At 43.3% G+C, this 25,773-nt stretch overlaps 2 protein-coding genes across 3 annotated transcripts in view; one reads left to right on the top strand and one right to left on the bottom strand.

The window, feature by feature from the left end:
- Nucleotides 1-5,337, top strand: part of furinb (furin (paired basic amino acid cleaving enzyme) b) — a 72,132-nt gene extending 66,795 nt beyond the window's left edge. For both annotated transcript variants that reach the window (XM_018664124.2, XM_018664123.2), the window contains exons 12-16: nt 195-312; nt 583-762; nt 1,011-1,138; nt 1,777-1,905; nt 3,172-5,337. In XM_018664124.2, coding sequence (XP_018519640.1) covers nt 195-312; nt 583-762; nt 1,011-1,138; nt 1,777-1,905; nt 3,172-3,875 — 1,259 coding nt within the window. In that variant the 3' untranslated portion in view covers nt 3,876-5,337. The remainder of the gene's footprint in view (nt 1-194; nt 313-582; nt 763-1,010; nt 1,139-1,776; nt 1,906-3,171) is intronic.
- A 1,557-nt stretch (nt 5,338-6,894) lies between these two features.
- Nucleotides 6,895-24,773, bottom strand: man2a2 (mannosidase, alpha, class 2A, member 2). The gene is given in 25 exon segments (XM_018664122.2): nt 6,895-10,070; nt 10,403-10,450; nt 10,452-10,517; nt 10,618-10,812; nt 11,682-11,815; nt 12,172-12,313; nt 12,436-12,569; nt 12,874-12,988; nt 13,296-13,418; nt 13,650-13,886; nt 15,781-15,946; nt 16,050-16,120; nt 16,218-16,332; nt 16,547-16,729; nt 17,249-17,451; nt 17,735-17,912; nt 18,616-18,802; nt 19,326-19,499; nt 19,832-19,959; nt 20,204-20,375; nt 21,585-21,729; nt 21,859-22,116; nt 22,458-22,696; nt 23,211-23,400; nt 24,639-24,773. Coding segments are annotated over 23 exon segments (3,459 nt in total). The 5' UTR covers nt 22,590-22,696; nt 23,211-23,400; nt 24,639-24,773; the 3' UTR covers nt 6,895-9,917.
- Nucleotides 24,774-25,773: the final 1,000 nt, after the last annotated feature.

Below are 25,773 nucleotides of genomic sequence, written 5' to 3'. Positions count from 1 at the left end.
ACTGAGGTCATTTGTGTATGACACTGATCACTAACAGGATTATTATTAGGATTGAGCAACAAATATAAAGCCATGATATTACTGTGAAGAATGGATTGTTGATTGATTCTACCTTTTCTCTCTGTGATGTTAGCTCATCACCATCACGCACCAACCTGCCATTCTCTGTATGCCTCCATCTTTTTTCTTCACAGTGAGTCATTCGTACGGTTATGGGCTCTTGGATGCCGGTGCTATGGTGGCTTTGGCGCAGAACTGGACAACAGTGGGGCCACAGCATCAGTGTGTTCACACCATGCTTGTGGAGCCAAGGTAAGAAGTGTGACTGGAAGCTGTGTGTGCGTGTGTGTGTGTGTGTGTGTGTGTGTGTGTGTGTGTATTTGTGTGTAAACTGCAGTGAGTTTTAGTCTCATTATGAGCACTTGGTGTTCTATCACGCCGCTCAGCCTGATAGATGTCACCACATTCTCCTCGGAGCCAGAGAGACGGTTGCGTAAATTTGCAGCACAGCGCTATTGTCTGTGTCCATTTCTGCAGCCACACAACATTAACCACTCTCCTCTCCGCTTGTCAAACCTGCAGAGACATCGGGAACAAGCTGGTGTTCAGCAAGAGCGTGGATGCCTGCTGGGGGCGACCGGAGCATGTCAGCTCTGTGGAACACGTTCAGGCTCGCCTCACTCTCTCTCACAACCAGAGAGGAAAATTGGCCATTCATCTCATCAGCCCACTGGGCACACGTTCCACCCTGCTGTTCCCCAGGTACACACAGTAAAACACACCAAGAGCCGAGGCCCTGATATAAATCTCTCTTTGTCTCTCTCACACACACACACACACACACACACACACACACACACAGAGACAAGCACAATGCGCATGTGGGTGCCTCAATTTTACATGTGCACAAATACTCCCACAAGTATTCTCTCTGGGAAAAACACTCTCTTTCCACATTCAAACGCAGAAAAAAATAACACAAACAGGCCGCCTCTCCTCTTTGCTTTCAGGCCCAATGACTTCTCCTCTGAGGGATTCAATGACTGGGCCTTTATGACCACCCACTCGTGGGACGAGGATCCTCAAGGGGAATGGACCCTGGAAATAGAAAACGTGGCAGCTAATGGACGTGACTATGGTAACCCCACTCACCATCATTAATTGTTCAGTCTGGTCACATCAAACCCACATTCATGGCAGCATTCACTGCCCCCTCATCAGCTCGAGCCTTCCTGCATATTTTCATGCTTCTCTAAATAGCCACTTCTCCTTTTTTTCTGTCCCATTCCTTCTCTAATGACACAGTTTCTACCATTTTTTGAGACCAGAAGGAGCAGACTCTCAGAAACACAGATTAAAACTTAACAGCTGCTGGGCAGAGACGCATACTTCTGCAAAAAAAAAAAAAAAAAAAAGATGGCTGGCAACCTTTTGATTATCAAAACTTTCAAAAGGCAAACGGCAGTATATTGTCAAGAAGAGTAAACTCATTAAGTCCTACAGATTTCCTGTGGTTTTGTTTACTCAGAGCAGGGGGAGAAATGTGATAGGAACGTATCTCTTCCTCCGCCGCTGTTGAGCCTCCTCCAGCGTTGTGTTTGGTCGGCTCAAATCACTTGTTTCCTTTCCTCCCACCCCCATATCCTCTTCTCAGCCAGTTCACACTGTTCCCTCTATGAGAAGTGCTAAATTAATATTCTCCTCCACATCTTAATACTCCCCTCCTCCCTCCTCTCTCTCTCTCCTTTCCTTCTCTCTCTCTCTCTCCTCTCCCAGGTGTGTTGAGCCAGTTCACCCTCATCCTGTGGGGCACTGGACCCAGCGCTGTCAACCCCTCATCATCTGACTTCCCTCGTCCGTCCAACAACAGCTGCAAGACCTTCGATGCCCAGCAGATCTGTATCGGTGAGATCATTCGGGCTTTGGCGGGCACACAAACTTCGACCTGGAAAATGGGCTCGTTTGTATTGGCGCTGGCACACAGTCATTGTTACTAAACAGGCTCTGGGTCAGACTGTGTGTTGGGTATTTTAACTCGTGAAAAGCGAATGTTGTGAATACTGATTGCCCACTTGCAAGCCTCTTGTGCATCTGTTTACATGCACGTGCTATAATTATGCACACTACCATATGTCATATTAGTTCGAATCAGAGTGTGGGACGTATGGAGGAGCAGCAGGGGAGATTAAAACTGCGTCAGTGCAAGAGGTGCTACGTTGTCAACAACTGCTGAAGAGGATGACTCCCTCATTGAAAGGCAGATGAGGTCGGAAGCTCCTCTCTGCTTCCAAGCATTCAGACACTTTCAAATCAAATCTACATTTCAATAGTTACCGGTCCCCAGTTTTGTAATAACTTCTGAGAAATGAACTGAAAAAGATTTAGTAATTTGGAGATAGCTTTATAGTGAAAAGAAAAACTGTTCAGTTTGCTACAACTTCCATTTACCACTCATGGCCATCTTTTAACAAATTGACTGTGTCTGTGTGGTTGAAAATTACAGACAGGCATACAATTCACCAGATTCACCAAAAAAAGTGTTTTCTGTTGAATGTGTTTTCTGACAAATAATTGACTTAATGTGGATTTAATTGGATCTCAGTTTTTTCAGTCATTAAGATTTTAGCAGTTCTTTCAAGGATTATCATCTGGAAATCCACACCTGCTTATAGACCCAACTCCTCTGTACAGCACCTACTGTATCATCTCTTGTTGGTATTTCTTGTTTTTTTCCCATAAAAACTGGTATTAGTTTTATACTCTGTCAATAGTTTGACTCTATTTCCCTATATTTTGTCCCATATTCCACTAGAGCTGACAGATCTTGTCGACTGATTTGTTTGTTGTTTAAATTATTCATTAATGTAAACTGAAATATGAGAATAGGACACCGCTTGGGGCTTTGTAGAAATGTGTATAAATTATTGATATATACAGTAGTATATATATAGTTTCCAGTCTGACCTTTAATAGACCAAATAATCATTTGATTCATAGGGAAAATAATCAGCAGATTATTCTGCGATGACAATCACTGTTTGTTGCAGCCATAATGATATACACTTCTTCTTTCTTGTTACTCAGTTATATGTGGAAGCCATTTTCATTGTGTTTGTTGGACTGCGTGAGTCTTAACCTCACTTATTCTTTCATCTCTCTCTCTCCATCCAGAGTGCAGCCCCGGCTTCTCCCTCTTCCTCCAAGGCTGCGTGAAGTTGTGTCCACCGGGCTTCACCTCGGGTCCGCAGCTCCTCAACCTCTCGCTGGAGAACTGGGTGGACTTGTCCTCCGTCCAAGCCTGCCTGCCCTGCAACCCCGCCTGCCTCACCTGCTCTGGCACCGGACCTACAGACTGCTTGTCCTGCCCGCCTCACAGCCACCTGGTCCTCACCTCCTGTCTGCACCAGAATCAGGTCCAGCGTAAATCCCCTCTAGCTGGGGTACCCCAGGGAGCCCAGCCAGACGGGGAGAACCCCGCAGCGGTAGACGACAACAGCGGAGAAGGTGAGGAGCCCCCTGGGCTTAGCGTAGCTCCGTCCACTCAGCTGCCCGCCGCCGTGGCCGTGCTCAGCTGTGCCTTCATCCTGGCTGCCTTCGTTGGGGTCTTCCTCTTGCTGCAGATGCGCTCAGGTGGCTCTTCTTTGGGCTGGAGGACCAAACTGCCCTCTGTGTATTCAGAGACAAGGGGGTTGCGGGTGGGCTTTGGTTTTGGCTTCAGCCGGGGACGGGAAAGGAAGACGCGGATATCCTACAAGGGGATCCCCACTGTGTGGGGGGATGAGGACATGATCGCCTACGAGTCTGAATCAGACAGCGAGGAAGTGGACGGTCACAGTGAGAGGACAGCTTTTATCAAGACGCAGAGCTCAATCTAGCTGAACCTGCATCTGCTGTTGTGGTGGCTGACGCCACGATATCCTGGGTGTCGTCAGCATTTAGACCTGACTGTATGGAGCTGATACATGAAGGAGAATCACACAGGCTCAAACAAAAACAAAATACAGGCCTTACTGTCCCATCAGCACCCCATCCAAATGCATCAAAGTTTATCATGTATTTATTTACACTAATTAATTTATTTTATTTGATTAATATTTTGGTGTCTGACGTTTTTATCATACATTTGACTATTTGTCAGAAATTTAAGGTTTTAATTATTTCAATTAATTTGAATTTAATGACCTGCTTATTAAAGCAATTAAGTACTGCTGTTCCACTAGATAAAGCTGGGAGATTGCAAGATAGATATTAAAAACTATGGTCAAAATCAAAACAGCAGGAACCAAGATATCCTGAGATATCCTAGTCCAAAATAGAGGTAAAACCCCCCCAAAACACAGAAACCTACATTTCCCATAATGCAGCTCAGTAGCAGCTTTTGTTAGATACTTAAATTTCTATGCCTTTCAAACTGAAAAAAAAGTTAGTTTTAAGCCCAAGCCAAAATAACCCTGAGGACATCATCAGTCAAATGTTCTGTGCTACAAGTACTCTAAACTTGAAGTATAAAATGGGTGGACTGCTCTTTTAATCCAGTGCCTCCTCAGATATGCATATGATCTGTCCTCGACCCAAACACCTGGCCATCAGCGCAGGCAGACTGCTAATAAATTGGCTTTGTTAAATTTTATCAGATTCTTCGCAGATTGCGGATCCAGAGGTCATGAAGTTGACGTGATGTTCATTGATAGTAAGAAAAACTGTAAATTGAAGATTTCTGTGGCACACAGGGACAGCATAATAAAACATCCTGAAGGCTGTTTGATAAGCAGGAAACTGTGGAGTATACTCTGCTTTCAATCAAACCACAGTGGGAACTGCCACAGAAGCACAGACATATCAGACACATCAGTCAAAAAAATCTTATTGACTTGTAGCAGAGTAACACTGTTTTTTAGTGAAATAAAAACACACACACACACACACTTTGCCCCAAGCTGCTTGGCTGACCTTTACAACATTTTTCTACTTGGTTGCTGCTGGTAAGAAATAAGATTATTCTCTCTTCATTTTCCCCACAGAGCATATATTGATTTTGTGGCTTCTATCCCATAACGTCTTCATCAGGCTAAAGCCTTTTCCCTTTCTATTGTGAGCGCCATACATTGGAGGACAAATACATGCTTTATTTCTCACCTATAACAGTGTAGACTTGCCGCTACACAAGCTGAATCAAAGCCTGTGGCTCTAAAGGCCAGAATGGTTACAGTGAAATGAAGAGATCTTGTATTGCATTTTCTATGTTTGTTTTATATCCTTTTTTATTTAACTGACAATGGGTGTTAATATTGTGGAGATTTTCAGTTTCATGCTGGAATAAAATGACTTTGGCTGTTGCATAGATGTACTGTCTGTGTCTCTACTGCCAGATTTTGAAATTTTTAGGCTTTTCTGCATCTTAAATTCAGCCCCTGACACACTAACGGCGCCCAGGAGAGCAGGTGGTTCATCACTTCTTCATGGCCGTATATCACTGTCGCAAGCGCGTTTCCCTCACTTAACAGGGTACCAGCAATTCCGTCTTCTCCCTGCCTTCCAGTTGCAGCGAGCACGCTGCCAAAAAGCCTTCAAGAAAACGGTTTCCTCAAGCTTCAATATGGTGGGCCTTTAAAGTTTAAATTAATATAAATGGAAAGGTTTGTATACATGCGGGAAAACAATGTCAGCTACCGTCGGCAGCATCTTTGTTCATTAGCAGCTTTCCTCTGTAACACCCTCTACAGAGGCTGGTAACTGGGTTCATGGGTGAAGGTACATTCATTCTGTGGCCCATAATTAGATCTGCCGGGAGAACTCGCTGCACAATTCAGTGCCCCTCTGATGCATCACGCTTTACATTATGAATACTGTATGTGTGAAAGTAAACGTGTGTTAATTGGCTCATGGAGTTGGAAAAAAAAAAAGTGGATGAGTTTGAAAGCCTTTTATCTCCTCATTCACACCTTCATCACATGTTTCTCTGAGCTCTGTATTGGTTTTCATGTCTGTTTTTTCTCTGTGTGCCCTTTAGCCTTTATTAATTAGCTGTCATGTTCTTTACAGTGCCGCCTAGTAACCAGGCTTGGCAACAAGAAATATTAGATTAATTAAAACAGCACCAACAAATCAGCTCCCCATTAACAGATTTCACATGCAAATCAACTGGACACTGAGGTTCCAATCTCGTTATTCCGGCGGGTCAAACATAGTTTGTTCACTTGTGCCGAATCTGATGCTCAAGGATAAAGGCAGACTGTCCGATCTCTCTCTCCCTGAGAGGGAGAAGGTTGAGAAACACAGTTGGCACCGGCTAAGTCTGAAGTAAAATGCAGAGGCTGAGTGTCCCCAGGGTGCCTCCACAGGCATCACATCACTGCCCCCCTTCCCTCCCTACAACTCCTCCATGCATGCAGCCAGTGATCACTCTCAGGCCTCAGGCGTCCCTGCCACCACACTTCTTTTCTTCTCTACGTCCCTGATCCATTTTTATGTAGCATGAACAAAGAAACACTTCCTTTCATGTTCAATTCCTGCTCAACCGCTGTCACCAATGCCCTCAACATCACTGCCTCGCAGAGACATAAACATTGCTGAAAACTTGCTGCTGTTCACAATATGTCATGTAAACCCTGCTCAGATTAATGTCAGACTGACTACTCCACAGCCTCTCCAAGTGGGAGACCAGCCACTGATGAGTGAAGCATTGGACAGTCTAAAAGGGCTGGTATCTTTAACACTTATCAGAGACTGACAGCATCTGTGGGCTGGACTGTACTGCTCACACTGACTCAATGTTGCCCCCTACTGACACAGAATTAATCAAGCTCTTTGTTGATGGGCATGAAAACACCAGGGATTCATTCACAAGTGCTTTAAAAAAAGAGGCTGATGAAATTAACCTCAGATGAAGACAAATTCTGTATTTAGATTTTTATTCGCTCCCCATCTCTTCTGTAGTTCTACTGCAGCTTTAATCCATCGTGAATAAACAAATACAGAAGAGACCTTGCCTTCATATATTACCTCTGAACAAACAAAAACAGCGCTACAACATATATCACAGTTAAAAACAAAGAAAAAGACATTTATACAGAGACTCAGACACATACCGAAACAGCAGGAGAAAAGGTTATGACAAGGTTATGAGACAAAACAGAAAGTGCATTTCAATATGCAGTGAAGTCTGGTCTGACAAAAATGTTAACTGCAGCTCGGGAGGGTGGAGGGGGGGTGTTCTGCAGTGCTCGCAGCGAGAGAGGAGACAGGGTGTATTGAGCTATGGTAGACCAGACATCAGGCCAGAGAGGGAGAGCAACAAAGCAGCAGACCTCCTGCGGAAAATGAAGAAGATGACCGGGTAAAGCAATGAGGACACAGTGGGGGCAGGTTGAGATGACGGCCCGACACAAAGCGCAACACAGGTGGGCTGCGACAGACGTCCAGCCTCAGCTTTGGACACAGTTGACAACATCCTCCACGGCTGCTGTGGAGGCAGAGAGAGACGCACCAGAAAAAGGCTGAGTGCCTGGAGACAGCCTCGGGATAAGAAGCACTGTGGAGCTGAGATTTAAAAAAGAAAAAAAGAAAAAAAACTGCAGCTCATTTGAAGAAACTTATTTTCTTATGTGTTGAGAATCCCTGTGTATGGGGTTTAATCTAAGTTATTATTAAAGGGTCAGTTCACCCAAATTACACAAAAAATGTTTCTTAATTGACTCTAGTGGAATGTAGCCATGCAGAAAATTTTAAGTGTTGAAAGTACATCTCTGAAATTTAAACTTGACCTCTTTCCAGAAACTTAAGAGTTTACACACACTCTATTGCTGCATCCCATACATACTAGCTAGATATACTGCAGTATGCTGTTTGCTGTTCTTAAAAATCAACATACTTTAGTGTCTAATGAAAGCAGGAAATGATGAATGTGCACCCTGCAGAAACAATCAACCAGCTACTTTAAAATAACACTGCCAATTACACTTTTGAAACAGAGGTGTTTTTTTTGTTTTTGTTTTCTTTGGACGTGTTCATAAAGCTGTTTAACCACAATTACATTTGTGCGGCTGTGAGCAGCTCCTTCATTTCCTTAGTGCAATGTATTATCGTCCAATAGTTAACAGCAGTCATCAGCACACTCAAAATCAAGGGTTTTTTTCTAGTGTGTATACTGTGTGTTTTGAGAATGCTTAATTTGGTCACGGTTCCATCATGACCACACAACATGCTCAAAACCTGCTTAGAATTAGTGTGTGGTATGTACAGTATGTGGGACACTTCAGCCTTAGAGGAAAGTAGTTCCTGTGAAATCTCTTCACAGTGAGGTCTGTGGATTATTAAGAGTGACAGGGACACTTTTCTAGGAAAGACTAGTTGCTGTCACTTTTTTTTTTAAAGAAATTTTCAATACACTGAGCCCCAGATATGAAATTTCATTCTTCTCCATTGCACCGGGGGTGGGAGAAAGTGATAGATATAGTGCTGAATTGATGAGAAAATAAATCAACAACAATTTTGATAATCATTTCATCTATCGTCATGCATCACTTTTCAAAAAAACAAAAACAAAAACAAAAGCTACTTGATACTTTTCTGTTAAAAATATCTGAAAATGAAGTGGAATTTTCCAGCATTTTGTAGATTGAACAATTAATTGTTGTTAAGCCATCTGCACATAATTAGTTTTTTTTTTTCTTTTGAAAATTGGTTGAACTGACCCTTTACTTAAGACCAGTACTACTGATCAATGACACCAAATAGTACTGCGAATGGTCCCTGACAGTCCTCAATACACACACCCCCCCCCTCAAAAAAACCCTTCAAATATTCACGTTAACATACTCTGCGGACACACACACATATTGATATATCTGCCATGTGGTACATATGAGGTATAGTCTTTGTCTAGTCTTCCACTGCATACAATATGGACAATAACCACCCTCTCAGCAGTGAAGTACAAGCACAGGAATGACGGACAGGAGCTTTGAAATGCACAGACCTTCCACAGTTTTCTCATCAGCGAAGAGGAAGCTCAGGGAGGAAAAAAAGAGGAGAGGGAAAAAGAAGGTCTTCAGACTATCTACAAGCAAAAACAGCATACAGAAGGTAAACAGTCATCCGATATGATTGATGATCACATTGTTATCGCGTTATCGTGACCAACATAGGACTCTTGGACTCAGACGTACAATAGCTTAAAGAACTGCAGCTTGGGTCTCCTGGTGAGTTAGAGATGAAGAGACCACACATTCTCTTTGCTGCATTCGAGTCTGTCGAAAAAAAATGGAACTGCAGTCAACATTAGATTCATAGGTACAAAAACAAACCGCTGTGATGCATTTTCTTCACTGCGTACATTAAAAAAAAATGAAAAATGAAAAACCCATACACCAAATAAAGCTTTGTAAATTGCACTCTGATGTGGCACAAGTCCCCCCCTATCCCACCCCCAAAATCCTCATTTGGGATATTTACATTCAGTAGTTCAGTCCAGGATGGAGCGAAGATAGAAAAAGACATGAGTTCTTACAAAGCAGAACTAAATGAGATTTCATTTCTGATTAAAGATCAACGGATCCTGGGTCTTATCTGGTCGAGCGACTCTGGCAGTCTCAGTTGTTTTTGGAACAGCTGCGAGTTCGCCTGGGTTTTGGTGCTCTCGGAGACGTCCACAGTAACAGCTATCGCCTGCCCCCTGCTGTGCAGTCAGTCCTGTTACAGTGGACCCCTTCCTCTCCGAGTTGTAGTGTTTGTGGTTCTGCTTGAAAACAACAGAGAGACCCAGGAGACCCAGGAGACCCAGTCCCCCCAGACCCCCACCCCCACTCTGTTGCCAGTCTGTGGCCTGGTGTGGGCCCCATAGTTGGTCCAAGGAATACTATGCTGGTGGGGTGGGGGGTGGGGGTTATTGTTATTGCCTTGTTTAGTCTGGACGGCTCTTAGCGAAGTTTGAGCTTAAAGACGGAGATCTCCATGGGATCCAGGCTGATGGTGGAGTCGTTGGCCAGAGGTGTGCCGGCGTGCATCAGGGTCAGGGACATGGGCTGGAGCAGCTGCAGATCCAGGTTCTTGAACAGTCCTGACACACTCAGCTGTAGAGGCAGAGAAGGGAAGGAGGGCCAGGAACATTACAAAGTAAAAGTAGCCATAAAACAATTCAAAAATTCATATTCTACGAGTAAAAATCCTGTATTGAGAGTTTCACCTAAATAAAAGCGCACTTTAATGTTGTAGCGGTCAAGGTGGAACTAATTTTAACTGCTTTATATCTGTTACATGATGCATCATATTTCATACTAAACCTATGTTTAGTATGAAATCCTAACATGAAAACTATTAGTTATCACTGTGTGAATGAACATACTTTTTCCACCAAACAAATCTCTACAAGTGTGTGTGCCCATGTGTGTGTTTCTACCCTGACCTGTCCTTGTGTGGTGGTGCAGTTGAAACCCAGGTTCTGAGCCTCAACGGCCACAGTCCAGCGCCAGACGGTGAAGAATCAAGGCCGTGTATGGAGATGGAGAGTGGGGGTCCTGCTGCTCTCACACACATACAGGCACACACATTAGTTTCAAAGTCTACACACAGAATACCTGAAGCCAAAATTTGCATTGTTGTGATTTTCTGTCTCATCACCTGGCTCTGGATGCTGCGCAGGTTCAGCAAGTGGAAGTCGCAGGGAAGGATGGACTTGAGAGGGGCGAAGGTTTGTAGAGGAGGGATGCCGCGTCTTTTGGGCAGGACGGGCAGCGCCAGGACCTCGTGATTTAGGATGGCATTGGTCATGTGACTGAGTATAGAGGGGAAGCTCGTCGTTGCACTGTCCATCATCTGGAATAGGGCAGAGATAGATTAAAACCAGGGTGGTTAAGTGACAGTGTAAATATTACAACATCAATGACTAGATGCTCTAGAGCCTGTTCCTCATGTCTGGCTACAATATGAGGAATAGGCTCCATTTAGTTTATCAGAGAAGGAGACATATTTCTAATTCTAGTCGAGACACAGTAGTAATCGATCTGTATTGGGTTTGTTACAGCAAAAGCATGATGATGTCAAATTCATGATGTTTGATGTCTGTGGCAGACCAGAGAAACTTCAGTCCACGTACCATCAGCAGTTTTATCAGAGTTGGATGATAAAACTGCAACCAATGCCTTCTTTTCTCTGCCAATGTGTATTCATTTACTTGATAAATGGTATCATTTGTTACTTTCAATGGCGCTGTCGTAAAGACGGACCACTTTGGCTACAGCTACAAGGTAAGGGAGGCAAAAAACAGGAACTGGAGCTACGACATACACTATGATGCGGGCTAACAAGCATCCTCACTGTTGCCAAGGCAACGTTACCTCTTGAACTCCGTCAGTCAAGAATTTGGAGAGGAAAAAACGAAACAGGGAGGAGAGTTTGGCAAAGATGCCATCATACTGAAGGTAATGGAGTGGAAAAAGAAGAGAATGAAAACAAAATTAGAGAGTGGAGTGGATAACAAAAAGGACAGACGGGGCGGTAACGAGTACTGAAAAACACATACAAAGAAAAGTGTTAATGAACGCAGAATGAAGGACACAACACTGTTACATTCAACAGCCTTGTTCAGAGAGAGTCATTTCAGCACCATAGTCAGATGTGATATGCTAAAATTTCACGAGTGCTCGCCCAGCTTCAGTAACCGCCTCCGCTGTCAACTTACTGACCTTGTTGCCCGTGGACCTCCTCTCCAGCAGCAGCCGGAAGTGGTTGGCTGTCTTCTTGTTGTCCTTCAGGCCCTGGCCGAGTCCACGGTTATCATCCTGCATCAACCGCCGGTCCATAATCACTTCGAGTTGGCCTGGGGGGGGGGACACAGCCACTTTGATACAAAGCCCCTGTATTGAACTTTCAGACACCAGTCAATGAAGACAAACACTTTGAGCTATCCGACATTTACAAACGCCCCTATTATTCACATAACCACGATAAAAGGATTAGCTCAGCACACAAACATGAGGATATGAACTGTTTTGGTCTCTGAAAACCTCTTGAGGGAGGAGAGGGAGAGATAAGTGCTTCAGTACTATTCCAAAAAAAGCTAGAGACAGTAAACACAGAAAAAGAGGGCGTGTTTCAGATATAAATTTCTTCTTTTTTTGTAATGAAATCAAGAAAAATGACATAACATAAAATAAAATGCAATAAGATACAGACCACTCTCCAGGCTGCTGACACCCAGAGACTGAGCTGTGTGCAGGGTGAGGCGGTGATGGCTGTCCTGGATGTACGCCTGGCTGGGCATGGGATAGAAGTTGGCCTGCAAGGGAAGCTTTAGGTAGTGGCGACGAGGCTGCATCTACAAGTGGCGATCACACACATACAACATGTCAAACTAATAATCAAGGATACATGTTGTTCTGTTCTGACAGTGTGTAAAGACATAAAGTATTCTGCTCTATTGGCCAAGGTGGGACAGACCTGGAAGCCATTGAGGTCTGTGTAGAAAACATCTCCACTCTGGATGTCAGTGACCAGTCGCATGGCCAGCTCCTTATTGGTCTGATCTCTGATGTCAACCATGGTGGTAATGTCTATAGACAACCCATCCACTCCTAAAAATAAAAAAGCAAACCATTCAGAACTAAACTTATGCCAGAGACGGAAGTAAACAGAAAGACATGTTCTGCAAATTCAGGCCACATGCTACTTAAAATAGTAATAGCGTGCTCAAAGTAGAGGAAAAAATGGCAGCAAAACCGTCAGCTCACAGGGAAAAAAGTACGTAATTAAATTATAACTTGTCAAACACGTTGGCCCTTGTTGAATTGTACCATCTGGTGCCTTTAACTAAACATGAAAAGCTTCAGCAAAAGCCATTTCAACTGATTCCATTTTGCAGTTTTGTGTGTTTATTACCTGGCACATTGTGGATGCGAATGGTCTGCTGAAAATGCTGGTAGTGTGCCACCACCTCAGAGAAGAGAGGCCCCTCTACAACACGCACCACAGGTGGCTCTTTCTGGTTGTAGGGCTGAAAGCAGGTGGGGAGAGAGTGGAATCGTGAGCAGAGAGAGTGCTAAAAAAGGCAGGAGGAAGAACGATGGGGAAAGAGGTAGGAGGAGCCCCCAACAGAATAAGTAATAAGATACAGTGAAGCAACTAATCCCCCTACACTCCTGTGTATTGTGCTGTCTTGAAAATCAAGAAAAGATGAAGCAGCTCTGCCTTCTTGCTCTGAGCTCCTCAGCATGATACAGTGACACAACACACAAGGGAGACTCTATCAAAGCCTTCTGAGAGGTAAGTAAACATCTGAGATACAACAACTGAGAGAATACCTTTGCTTTTCCATCAGGTAGGAAGAGATAAGCCCCACTTTTGTCTTTAGAGGGGCGAGTGCCATAGACCACGAACTGCATCTGAACCTTCACTTCCTGAGGATCATCCTTGCGCTTGATACTCTGTGGATGAAGAAGGCATACAAGGGAAGAGAGAGCAGAGAATAAAAAAAGAGATGAAAGGATATTTGAGTAGCAACAAGACATGCCATGTTCACTCTGATCAAACAGCCAGGGTTTATTGGGAAATCAAGCTCGTGATTTTTTTTTCTCCAAAAGATCAAAGTTAAAACAGAGGAGCAAACCCTTAATTCTGATATAAGGTCAACAAGGAAGAACAGATAAAACACAAACCTCCAGTAGGCCGGTGGTTCCAGAGAAGCCAAGCGTGAGAGACTGACTGCTGATGTAGAAGGTCTGAGGGTCGGACTGCTGGGAGCGGACAGGGAGCGGGTCTGCAGCCCGGGCAGCGACACCGCGTCCGGACAGCCTGAGCAGGGTGTCGGAGCGGAGCGTCATGGGTGAGTCCGGAGAGTCATAAAGATGGAAAACAGCCAGACCCAGAGGCGGAAGACGGACCATGAAAGTTGCCTGGACAAAGGGTGGAAGAATTGGATATGTATAAATATTTAAATAAAAACAAAAGCTGGTGTTTTACAGTTCTGGCTTAATTTTCCTTGTTAAGCGGAACAGGGAGTGTTGACCACAAGGCATTCATTAAAAGTTCAAAGCATTTACACATTAGCAACAGCGTGTTGTAATTAAAATATGATGAGAGATGAGACTGTTTGTATTTCTCTTACATTTACATTCCATTACTTTCACTGGGTGGAGGGAATTTTATTTGTGCCAAACAAAATAATCTACAGAGTTGCAGGGAAGAAAATGGGATGTTTTTAGTCTGTAGATTCAATAGGTGTGGGGGTTTTATGGTTGTTTTTTTTTTTTGTTTTTTTTTTTTTTTTTTTTTTGAGAACTGAAGGTGCTGGCTTGCAGGTAAACATCAAAAGAAAGAGGAGAAAATATACAGTCATATCCCTGAGGTGGTCTTTTTATTTCAAATTCTATTCTATCTTGAGCACACATACACATACCCCTTTAGCAATTTGGCTTTTATTGTTTGGCTTTGACATGTGGACATGTGGAAGAGGAGGCTCAAACCACCAACCTTATTAATCTCTCTAACGCCAGAGCTACAGCCACCTTCGATTCTACTAGTCAACATTTTGAGTCCTGAAGAAGGTAAGATATGTCAAAAGGTGGAATTTAAAATAAGAACGTGTTGTTTTGTTTGTTTGTTTGTTTTTTGTTTGTTTCAACTTATGCATACAAATATTGCAAGGTCAAGCTTAATTAACTAGGCAAATACAACAGGGGTACATAGAGATAGTTAAAAGAGTATTCCACCAGTTTAGCATTACTCTCCTGCAACACTGTCAAACTCAGGTTTAACAGTTTAAAAAAATATGTATATATAAATACAGTACTGTGCAGAAGTTTTAGGCACTCTTGAAGATTTCAGTACCATCAGGGAGGTGTTCAGTGTGATCAGTCCCAAATTAATTCTACAGCTGGACTATGAGTCCAATCACACAGTCAGCATCATAAAGAGCTATCCTCAGAGACAAGAAGAGCAAAGAGTCCTGCAACAGATGGTCTGACCCCCCACAGAGCCCTGATCTCAACATCATGGAGTCAGTCTGAGATTACATGAAGAGACAGAAAACACTGAGACAGCCTGAATCCACAGAGGATCTGAGGCAACTTCTCCAAGATGCTGGAAAGAAAATACCTAAGTACAGGTGTCCTGAGGAGAACTGGAGCTGTTTTAAAGATGGGAGGTGGGTTATAAGAAATACTGATCTGATTAGTTTCTGTTTACTGCACTTCAGGTTAAAACTACCTAAAACATTTGCACAGTACTGTATATATCAAAATCGATGCAGCAGAAATGGAGATAACCTGGCGCATACATTACCTACATTACAACTCTACTCCAGACAGCCTGGTTGGAGATTCAGCTGTGTTATGCTAGTAGTAGCTAATGTAGCCTAAAGCTAGGACGAGGAGCAGGCTACAGAGGTAAGCTCACGTCTTTCTAACTCTAGAAAGACGTCTTTTCTTTGTAGTTTTTAAGCTCTAACTGACGCTGACTCAAGTGACACTACTTGAGGCAGCCACAAATGGATTTACATAACTTTTTTTAAACATATGCAGTAGCACTTTTCATATGTAACTGCAACATGAAGGGACTTCAAAGTCTTCAAGTCTGTGTTCTTTTACCAACTTAAGCATGTAACTGTAATGACTTTGTATTGGGATATGAGTGCTGTCAAAATGCTTCTGACAGCACAGCAGTACTGTGGCTGAGCAGATACAGTGTAGACACTGATGCGAGAACTGCTGCAGACACTGCTGCTGTGCAAGTGATATGCCAATTTCACTTTGCGGAAACCAGCAGAGCCTAATGAATTTAATATCTTACCTCAAATACCTCTGCACTCATTTGACTAGCGGAGCTCCACTGAGCGCTCAGCTGCACTGGTAGGGTCTGTCCGTCCTCCGTAAGCACCCGCACCCTGACCGTGTTGACCAAAACAGTCACCACACACAGCCGCTCCTGCTCAATGGGGTTGAACAGAACCAAGTACCTGGCAGAGAGAAGGAAAAAGCAATCATGAGCACAGGATGGTGGAGGAGTGACAGAGGGAGGAGGCAGTGGAGATGAAAGATGTGAGGGGATGCAGATAATACCTGGGTCCTGCTGGGTCCAGCTCGATTAAAGTGCGCTGAGGCAGAGAGTCTTGAGTAGCACGTCTATCGTCCTACAGAAGAAAAATATGACACAGGAAACATACTGAAAATTAAGTAAGGCAGAAATATGCAGGTTTTTAAAAAGTGTCACACCACGTTTCCTCCTACCGTCTCCAGGAAGGGCTCTGTCTGGTAAAAGCGATAAAACTCTTTGTTCTTCATCACCAGGAAATGAGCAGCATTGATGATTACTCTCTTCAGACCGATGAGTGAACGCAGTAATCTAGGGAGGAGGAGGAGGAATCAATGGCTTACTGCAGTTCTCACAGCAGATGGCTTTTCAATACTTTTGCTTCAAAGTATTGAATGGGAAAGTATAAAATAGCCACAGAGACAGAGGGTTAGAGACTCTTTCCTATTTCATGTAAATTAAATTTTCAAAGAATTTTATCTGCCCAATCCATACTGTCATTTTTCCCTTCACCCCAGACCCTTACTTAGTGCCGTAGTCAATGACAACATTTTCCTTTGCAGTGCCAGTGATGGCATCATGATGCTGGAAGAGGCCAACAGACCGCCTCGCGTCCACAAGCAGGGCATAATCTGAGACTGGGTAGCGACCTTCCATTCCCGCATGTCGGGCATTGGCAACCGCCAGACTGTAAAGGATCTCCGCCCCCCTGGAGAACATTGACAAACAGTTATCACTGAAAGGCCCTTTAAAATAAGACATGGTAGTGCGTTGACATTATTCCGCTTACGTGCACATATATAACTGAAAGGTTTGACATACAGTATATGTGAAAAACTAGCATTTTGTGTTGCTTTTTGTAATGGAGTCCTGATTTTCGGATGTGTTTGGAAAAATTACAAACTTGAAAAAAGATAAAACAGAATCAGAGAACAATATTTACTTAGACATAGGTGTGGTTTACTGTTAATTAATGTATTAAAAGTCTATCCGTTTGGGAGTGACAGCAGGATCCAGTGTTGTGTTTTGATTTGGACTGTGACTTTAGTTTGAATACAGGATCTTGTAGGTACATGTGCATGAACCTCAGATGCCACACCTACATCTTGTTTGCAATGCAAAATAAGCAAAGAAAACAATGTACTTTTCAAGACTCATTCATATAAACAGTATCATTAATCACACCGCAGGTTATGGGTGTCATTTTTAGTGATGTGATCAGCCCCACCTGAGGTGTGACTCTATCACACGGTCCAAGCTCTTATAAAATGGCCGAGAGGTGAAATAGCCAGTCCAGTAGTGGTCTTCACGGTCTGCGTAGGCAAAGAAATCTCCACTTAGCACTGGGTAGTCTGCAGGTCTGGTTCCCTGGGCCACTCCATGTGTTTTGTATACAGCATTGAAGTAGTCTGTGAGAGTCCCAAACTGAGCCTGGAGACAGGTGACATGTTGAAAAAAAGACTTTACTCAAGCAACGCTGAACAGAAGAAATAAAAGGCTCTCATTATTATGTATGCGCCTTTCATCTTACATGGCATCGTCTGACAGATTCTTTGTTCTGTCAGCAAGTTAAAATACTACTGCATGATTCATTATCACAAGAAAGGTTGTACACAGAGATACTCGGTACACCACACACTGAGATGCATGACAACAATCAAAAAATATGCATTTGGCAACACGATTTATGACAGTTGACAAATTATTTTCTCACCTGTACATGCATCTCTGGGTGAGAATTCATGTAGTCAAACAGCTTCTGGTAGTTGATATACTGTTGATCCCATTCCAGGGCCTTGTCGTAACGGAAGTCATCTCCCAGCGGGACTAGGAGCACCTTGCTGCGGTAGAGTTTGGACTTTTTACGGTACTGGTCCAAGAGTAGGTGTGCCCTGAAGAGAGGGTTAAAAAAGGAAAAGGTAAGAAGACATATTTCTTGGCAACCAAACTGCCCTGCTTTGCAAACGCCAGTTTTCTAGGAAACCACTATGACCTTGGAAGGAGGAGGATCAAATTAGCCCTGAGGTGTTTTTCCATCAGCCACTGAAATATGTGCTCTTGAACGCTCTTTAGGTCCTTTAAAACCTACTTAATGTGACTGCAAGACGATCTGCAGTCTGTGGCTGTCTCCCTGCGTTCATCCACCCTCTCTGGCTGTTGTCACTGGCACAAGTTCAAGTTTAGTTTATTTGTAGAGGAGCAGTACAGAAAACAGAGAGAGTTGCAACAGCCGTGGCCAAACTGCCGTGTAAGAGCAGCTGGAGGAAAATGACTTGTCATATCATTACTCTATCACATATGACAAAGAAAAGCAGCAATTCCTTTCCTCTGAGAGGCTAGAACAAGAGAATATTTAGCATTTTTCTTTAATACGTGCCTTAAATGATTAATCCATCACCAACTTTCTGAACTTCGACTTTTTGATTAACTGACTGACTGACTGATTATTTCACCACTAATATACACCAATACCAGTTTATCTCCAAAAAGCAAATTACCAGCTGCTAAGTCCAGTTGAAATATTGCTCTAGTTCTAGCAGAGACCTACAGGAAAACTTCCACCCTTAACTTTCCCCCAACCCCCACAAGCCTCACCTCTCTGCTACGTTGGCCTCCACCACAGTTTTCGGTGGCACTTTCCAAGGGCAGTTTATCCGACCACCCGGTAACCTCTTGAAGTCAAACTGGCAGCAGATTTTCGGATCGGGCCCACAGGTGTGAGGCACGTCGTAGCTGTAGAACGGCATCATGTGGCAAAAGATGTCCGTGCTTGACCCAGTGTCTGTCAAAGCGGTAAAGTTTTTTTACAAAACAGCTGGCATGAGAGACTTTCATTGATGACAGTAGCCTCAAAACACCAAAATGAAACACAATGATAGGGCACCATCTTCTCTGTGTTAGGATCATAGACACACCAGTGCTCATGAACATGTTGGCAAATTGCGTTGGCACCTACATTGTTCTCTGGGGATTCTAAAAAGACATTCTGGACAAAAAAGCTTAAAGTAAATGACAACATTCCATTACAAAATGAAAAATTCACAAAATCACAAATTGATAATATCTAACAGTGTAATACTAAATAGTAAATTAGGGAACAAATGGACAGTAAATCTTTAACAGATATCCCATGCATTAAGAAATAATAATGAAGACTGCTCCTTAGAGGCTATAATGCAATGGTTGTCCTTCCAAAGTTTTCCTCTCTTGCAGAGGCCATGACAAGTGGCATGACTCATCCTGCAATGAGCTTAACAAAGACGAGCACATGAATCAGATAACATCGCTGGCTGCGGTCCACTCACCCCAGGCCTGCCTCCACATAAACTCCAGGCTGCGGGTGGAGGCAAAGTGCTTTTTGATGGAGTAGTGGACCCTCTGAATGAGCATGCTGGTCAGGTTGGCCTTCTTCAGCAGATAGGGCATAGTAGCGCTGTGACCAAAAGGGTCTACGGCCCACCCACTGCGAGGAGTTACACCTGTGACAGCGAGAAGGAAGCAAGTATTTCAGCTTTACATTCGGATGAAAAGGAGGGAACGCATCTTTCAAGAAATCATTCTCCTCAGCTGGAAGCAGCTGAAAGTAGCACAAAGTATTTTATCACCTAGTGAGCAAGAGGCTACAACTGCAGCATGCGAGATGACAAGCTCAGATTTCACTATCAGGCACTGTGAGGAGTGGGAACATTTTAAGTTTAGACCAGTGAAAAAATCCTAAAATTTCACAGAAAGAAGCTTCTTAAAGATTTGAGCATCACTCTCCTAAATATAAATAAAGAAGAATAATTTCTGAGGGATTGTATGCAAGTACCCAGGTTTCTCTCCAGCCACTGATGTCCTTCAATGAGCTGGTCTATCATGGCAAAGTAGTGAACATTGGCTTCATCCGTCATCACCCACCCTCCTGTCACAATCTCTAGTTGGCCTGCATGGATCAGTCTGTTGAAGAGAGAGGATTAAGAAAGCAAGGTGAAGATAATCCAGCCCTGAAGAGGGAGAGTCACATTAACAAGATAACAAGCTATTTTTAGAGCATCCACTGTCTGCCAGAGGATGCTATGCACTATGTAAAATACAGTAGTTAAGGGCCAGTAGCCATCAAAGAAATCTCAATTAATTTTCAGATTGTGGAGAATAAATAAAAGGAAAAACTGTGTGTGTGCTTCACTTAGCTGTGACTCACTTGCGCACTGCCTCCTGTTTGTGTATGTCTGCAGTCTCCCACCACTTGGAGAAGAATGAAATCTCAGACCAGATGAACTTCCTGCGAGGATCCTCAGGCAACTTGACCACCATGTTGTTTAAAATATGCTGCGTCTGGTCTGTGAAGTACTTGTCAAAAGTCTTGATCCAGCCTAACAACACAAGAAGATAAATGTAAAAGGAAAAAAAATCTTCACAACAGTTGGCAAACAGACTGTCCACTACAAATTGGACTGTCTGACACAATACACACACATACACAGATGCTCCCCCACCCCCCACCCCCGCCTCCATCTCGCTGGCTGATACAAAGACAAGAAGGCAGGGCAGGTGAAGAGGCTCAACACTGTGGAAAAAATGCTGCAACAGATCAAAAATAAAACTCATATTTTATTCAAGTGGAGCTGTTCCTCTCAGAAAGCTATTAGGCAGAGTGGTTTCAAAGAAAATGACTAAAAAGCACTTTCTGTGCACATTTAGTGTACAATGGTGTAAAGTACCACAACCTATAAATATCCTGGCAAATATTTATCTCAAATATAATGTATTTTATAGAGGTCAAAGTCCTACATCATCCTAATCAGTGTCTTTCAAAGGATGATAGTAGTGTTTGTGTTGCTCATTGTTTGACCTGCTTGTCTTTGTTTGACTAAAACCTTTTAAAATCACTTCTTTGCATTTAAGAGAAATGAGCCTATCACCAGCAAACCTGCTTTCACTTTGTCTGAAGTGTGAGCTGACTATACGGTTTCTAGGCTACGAAAACCTTACAATTGTCTACACAAGAGCTGGACACTGCTACATAAACAAAACTTTGCAGCACAGTTGAATCAAACTTAGCTCCAAATTAAGTCTATTCCCACTGTTGATGGGCAACATTTGCAGGTCTGTACGGCCTGTCAACATATCAATAACTGTCAAGTTAGCAAGCATGTGGCAGGCTGGTAAACAAGTTTAATGGAAATGTCAGTCTAAAGCACAATATGAGACAACCCCACCTATAAATAGCTTGAGTTTTCCATTGCCAATATCTTTCTAATTCCATTGTTTGTGGCTGAGCCGTCAATCACGTCAACATTATGCTAATAATAATGAGTACAAATGAGTCTAACTTTGAATGATTTCTGAGCCCCTGTCACCAGCCTCCCACGCAGGTAAAGCCTCACAGTAGCCAGTTTCTCTCTTTCTATACAAACAAGGCACTATTTTTAACCTCTTTCATTTTCTTTTTACTTTCGCATTCAGACACGCCTTAGGCTGTGTCTCAAGAAACAGCCTTATCAGATAGACTTTCAAACTAGCACTGAAACATCATCAACATTTGAAAGTTTTGCTGTGTGTGTAACACCCTCGCAACTCACCCGGATCATTGTGGGAGTGAGGGACCACAAACACTTGGAGCGGCTCATTGTCCCACTCATCAGGGTCATAAGTAATGTCAAAACCCTGTTTCCACACACCACCATCAGGGTTGTCAAACTTCAGGAGGGAGTACACATCCAGCATCTAAAATTAAACACAAACTCCTCATTAGCTCTCTAGTTGGAGCCTGAATATGAGCATAAAGTAGCGGCTACAATGTAGAAACAATGACATGTATGTTTTGGCCTCTAAAAATGAGTGTAGGTGGGGCACCTGAACATCTGCTTGACCGTGGCTGCCGACAGCAAACTGGCAGTCCTGGGGTTTGACAGCGAGGAAAGTGGGGCGGCCATCGAATGGAAGGACCCAGGAACCATTGGCACTTCTGAATGGCAGGTGGCCGCTGGGAGACACAGCTCCTGTGTCTGTGAGCTCCATCACAGAGTCCTTTATGTGACTGATGATTTGGTGGTTTTCCTCCAGGAGCTGCTCCAGCTGCTCTATCCGGTTCTGCAGAACTGAGATTTGGCTCTAAAGCGCACACAAAAATAATACATCACACAGCTGTATATCATCATATAAAATCTGCTAATCAAACCCACATTCCTCTCCACATTCTTACACCAAGCAAACTTTAGATTTAAAGACCTGAACTAAGACAAACTGTTCTGAAAAATTCAGCAAAGGTAACAAATTGCAAACTTTCTCCAGTATAGGTTCATAATTGATCGTGACTATTTACATTTTAACATTTAAAAAATTCAGACATTAGACAAGCAAGTTTTTGTTTCTGCCTTGCATCCCAACAAAACGTCCAAAAAGAGGAGCTACAAACTTAACTACAGAAAGCAATTAATAGCAGATATTCTTACCCGTGGAAAGTTTCCGCCATTCTGTCGCCTTGCAGGGTCATGTTGGACTCGATCCAACATCAGATACAGTGAGAATACAGCCACACAGAATATGGCCCCTCCACATACTGTCACCTGTTTCCTTAGCTTCATCCTCTTCTGGAGCGATCTTCTTTCCGGGGTTTAAATTTGAGAAATGACCTTGACTGAGGTGGGGGAAGAGGGGGATTTCCAGCACAGAGAAAAAAAGTCCTTGAAGACTGGAATGCAAAAAGAAAAAAAAAAAAAAAAGTTGGGAAGTAACCAGCTACACCAGTATTAATGGTTCAGTTCCACTCCTACACTGCCTCCAGCCTCCACTCACCATACTGGAGACCCTAGCAAAGGGGGATACAGCAGTGGGAGCAGTGGATGAGGACACTAAATCAGTGATAGCTGGCAAGAGGTCTGTCAGCTTTGGCCAAACCACAGCCACCGGTGGGCTCCTTGAAAGTAGCCCTTGTGCTCAACCATCCAAACTGATGAGATTGCAGGAAAAGAAAAAAAAAAACAAGTGCCACACAGAAGGAGGGCTTAAACAGGGAGCCTAGTGTCCCCACAGCATGATGTGTGTCACTGTGGGCCTGCTCTCTTGGTCCAGTCCCCACTCCCACAGCAGACTCTAATCCTCCAGTACAGCCGGAGTCCCCTTTTGCTCAGTTGGCCTCCAGTGCCATAACAGTTTGCACGCTATGCTGTGGCAATGCAAAGAAATAGGCTAAGAAAAAGACCAACTTGGCTCAGAGCAGCAGCTTTTTAATCGAGTCTCAACTCGGCCCGAAGCAGCTCCAGGAATTAAAATGAGACAAATGTCATTCTTCTCTCAGTAGCATAGTAATTGTGTATCTACTGTGGCAGCATGGGCAGCACGTCTGTCCTTCATCACAAGCGCCAAGTTCAAATCGCATCAGAGGGTCTTCTTCAGCTGTTAGAAAAAAATTAGATTAATGGAGCATGCAAAAACACGTATTCAGCCTGCCATTTCAAGAGAAGGACTGTCACTGACAAGAAACACAAGTGAAGAGGGGTGTGTGGCACTTTTTTGATCTGACAAGCAAAGTCAGCAGGGGGAGGGAAATCAAGCAGAGTGGCCCGTGGTCCCTCATAGCCCTAATAGGTGTTCCTGTTTCCCTGTGCGTGCAAATCCAACACAATCATAATCCGCTCACTTCTCGGGCTGGGACTATCCTCAGCTTTACTACAGGGAGTTGGGATAATGACCTGGCACTTAGGTTTGCTTTGCCTGAATGAAAAACAGCTTCATTGTCAACAGGATGACGTTGATTTCTTAAACCATCTGGGTCAGATGAGGAATATTTGCAGCATGAAAGGCTTTGTTAGTTGGGATGCCTGACAGAGCTCACTAACGACTACACCCATCTACTTATGTGTCAAGCTGTAAATATACAACAGATTTCAAGCTGCTCACGCGATGGCTATTAGCACCAAGGGAAAGGGTTTTTTTTAAATATTCATTATCTCTTATGTAAACTATCAAATTCCCCTGAAGTATACTCAGGGTTATTGACCGAGGGGTGGCACCTCTATTAAGGTTTAACTTGAATGACTTTTACTCAGCTATTGCCGGGCAGCTAGCCAGGCAACACCGCGCTGCTGCCAACTTAAGAACACTAAAATATCCGCATTTACACTTTATGATATGAAAACAGATACAGATATACGACAGTTAGTTAACGTATCCAGCTGGTTATCCCATGAGAAATATAAAAGGACGGCGGAAAACTTTAACTATCTCGGTTACTCTTGACATTAACTAGACATCACGAATATGCTGCTAAACAAGCTAGCGCTAGCTACCAGATGTGCCATCAAGTTACCATACCAACTCGACTGGTTTGCAAGCTAGATTCAAGAGTCAGATGTTGATTAGTAAACGACTGTATAAGGAATGTCATTTGCTGATAAATCTAGGTGAACAGCAGTCACAGCTGTCTGTCTGCACCCGTGAAAAGCCTGTGCTGCACGGCAGATCTACGTCTACCGTTACAGACGACAGCAAGTATTGGCTTGACAACATTAAGACAATACGTGGCTGAAATTCCTGGCTAACCATTCACTTTCAATCTAAAACCTCAGCTAACATTCATCCACGACCTTGGGACCCTGTCTCTTTGTGAACAAAATGAAAAAATCAGACGTTACCCCATCAAAAGAGAGTAATCCGGAAGAGTGTAGTGCCCAGCGGTGTGTGTATGTGTGTGTGCCTTTAGCTCCAGGCTGACAGATTACCAACTGAACTAGCACCTAGCCTAGCAGCCAGCACCACTGAGCTACTGCAAAGGCTTGTGGGAAGAGAGGAGCTGCGCATCAGTCGATGATTGGCCAGCAGCTTCAGCAGATTTTAAAATAAATACACCAGCCTTCCATTTCTAGGCGAAGAAATGCAGTCGTTGTATGTGGATGTCTACGATACAGCATGAGTTTACAATTACTGATTGATTAGTGTATGAATATGACGATTTAATGTACAGGGTGTTTTCAGTCAGCCCTCAGGAGGGAGTACACATCCAGCATCTAAAATTAAACACAAACTCATCATTAGCTCTCTAGTAAAAACCCGAAAATGAGCATAAAGTGGCAGCTGCAATGTAGAAACAATGACATGTATGTTTTGGCCTCTAAGCATGAGATACAGATTACAGAAAACACGGTCAATATGAAGATGTAAATGTTTATCCATATGAAGACACGTGTACCAGGAGTAAAGATCAGTCTTCAACCCACTTACACCACTTACCGGCGTTCAGCCTGACATGACCTAGTTACCCATAATAGTTATTGGGAATTAATTATTGTAATATTTAGACCAATCCAATACAGTCCTGAATGGATTGTCTCTGATCTGCTGCAGCAGATAGTGTCAGACTGTAATGATTCATATTAATGTTAATCCAAGGGCTGTGACTACTGAATAACTAGTAAATTGGGCCTGGAAAGACATGCTGCTTATTACTGTTCAAAATATCATATGTGGGTGGCTGTTGTTTTCGAGGGCACAAATATCAGTCTGCACTGATCAACCACAAAATTAAAACAGGTAACTGATTTTAATGTTGAATTTTTTAAGCCATGAAGCCATGGAATATGACTGAAACTACATAGCAACAATGGTTCAAAATGAACTCTACCAAAACAGGCTACAGATATTCACCAATGAGCAAGAATCACATAGCCATGATAGTAGGTCATAACAGCATATCGTTTGATCATCTGCCCTGATTTACCAAAAAAATCCAAAAATAAGATAACTTGGGACATGACAAAACATAATAATGTC

This window comes from Lates calcarifer, linkage group LG10, assembly GCF_001640805.2.
Source record: "Lates calcarifer isolate ASB-BC8 linkage group LG10, TLL_Latcal_v3, whole genome shotgun sequence".
NCBI classification, from domain to species: Eukaryota; Metazoa; Chordata; class Actinopteri; family Centropomidae; genus Lates; species Lates calcarifer.
The sequence above is the reverse complement of the archived record's forward strand: the minus strand, read 5'-3'. Positions and strand labels throughout refer to the sequence as shown.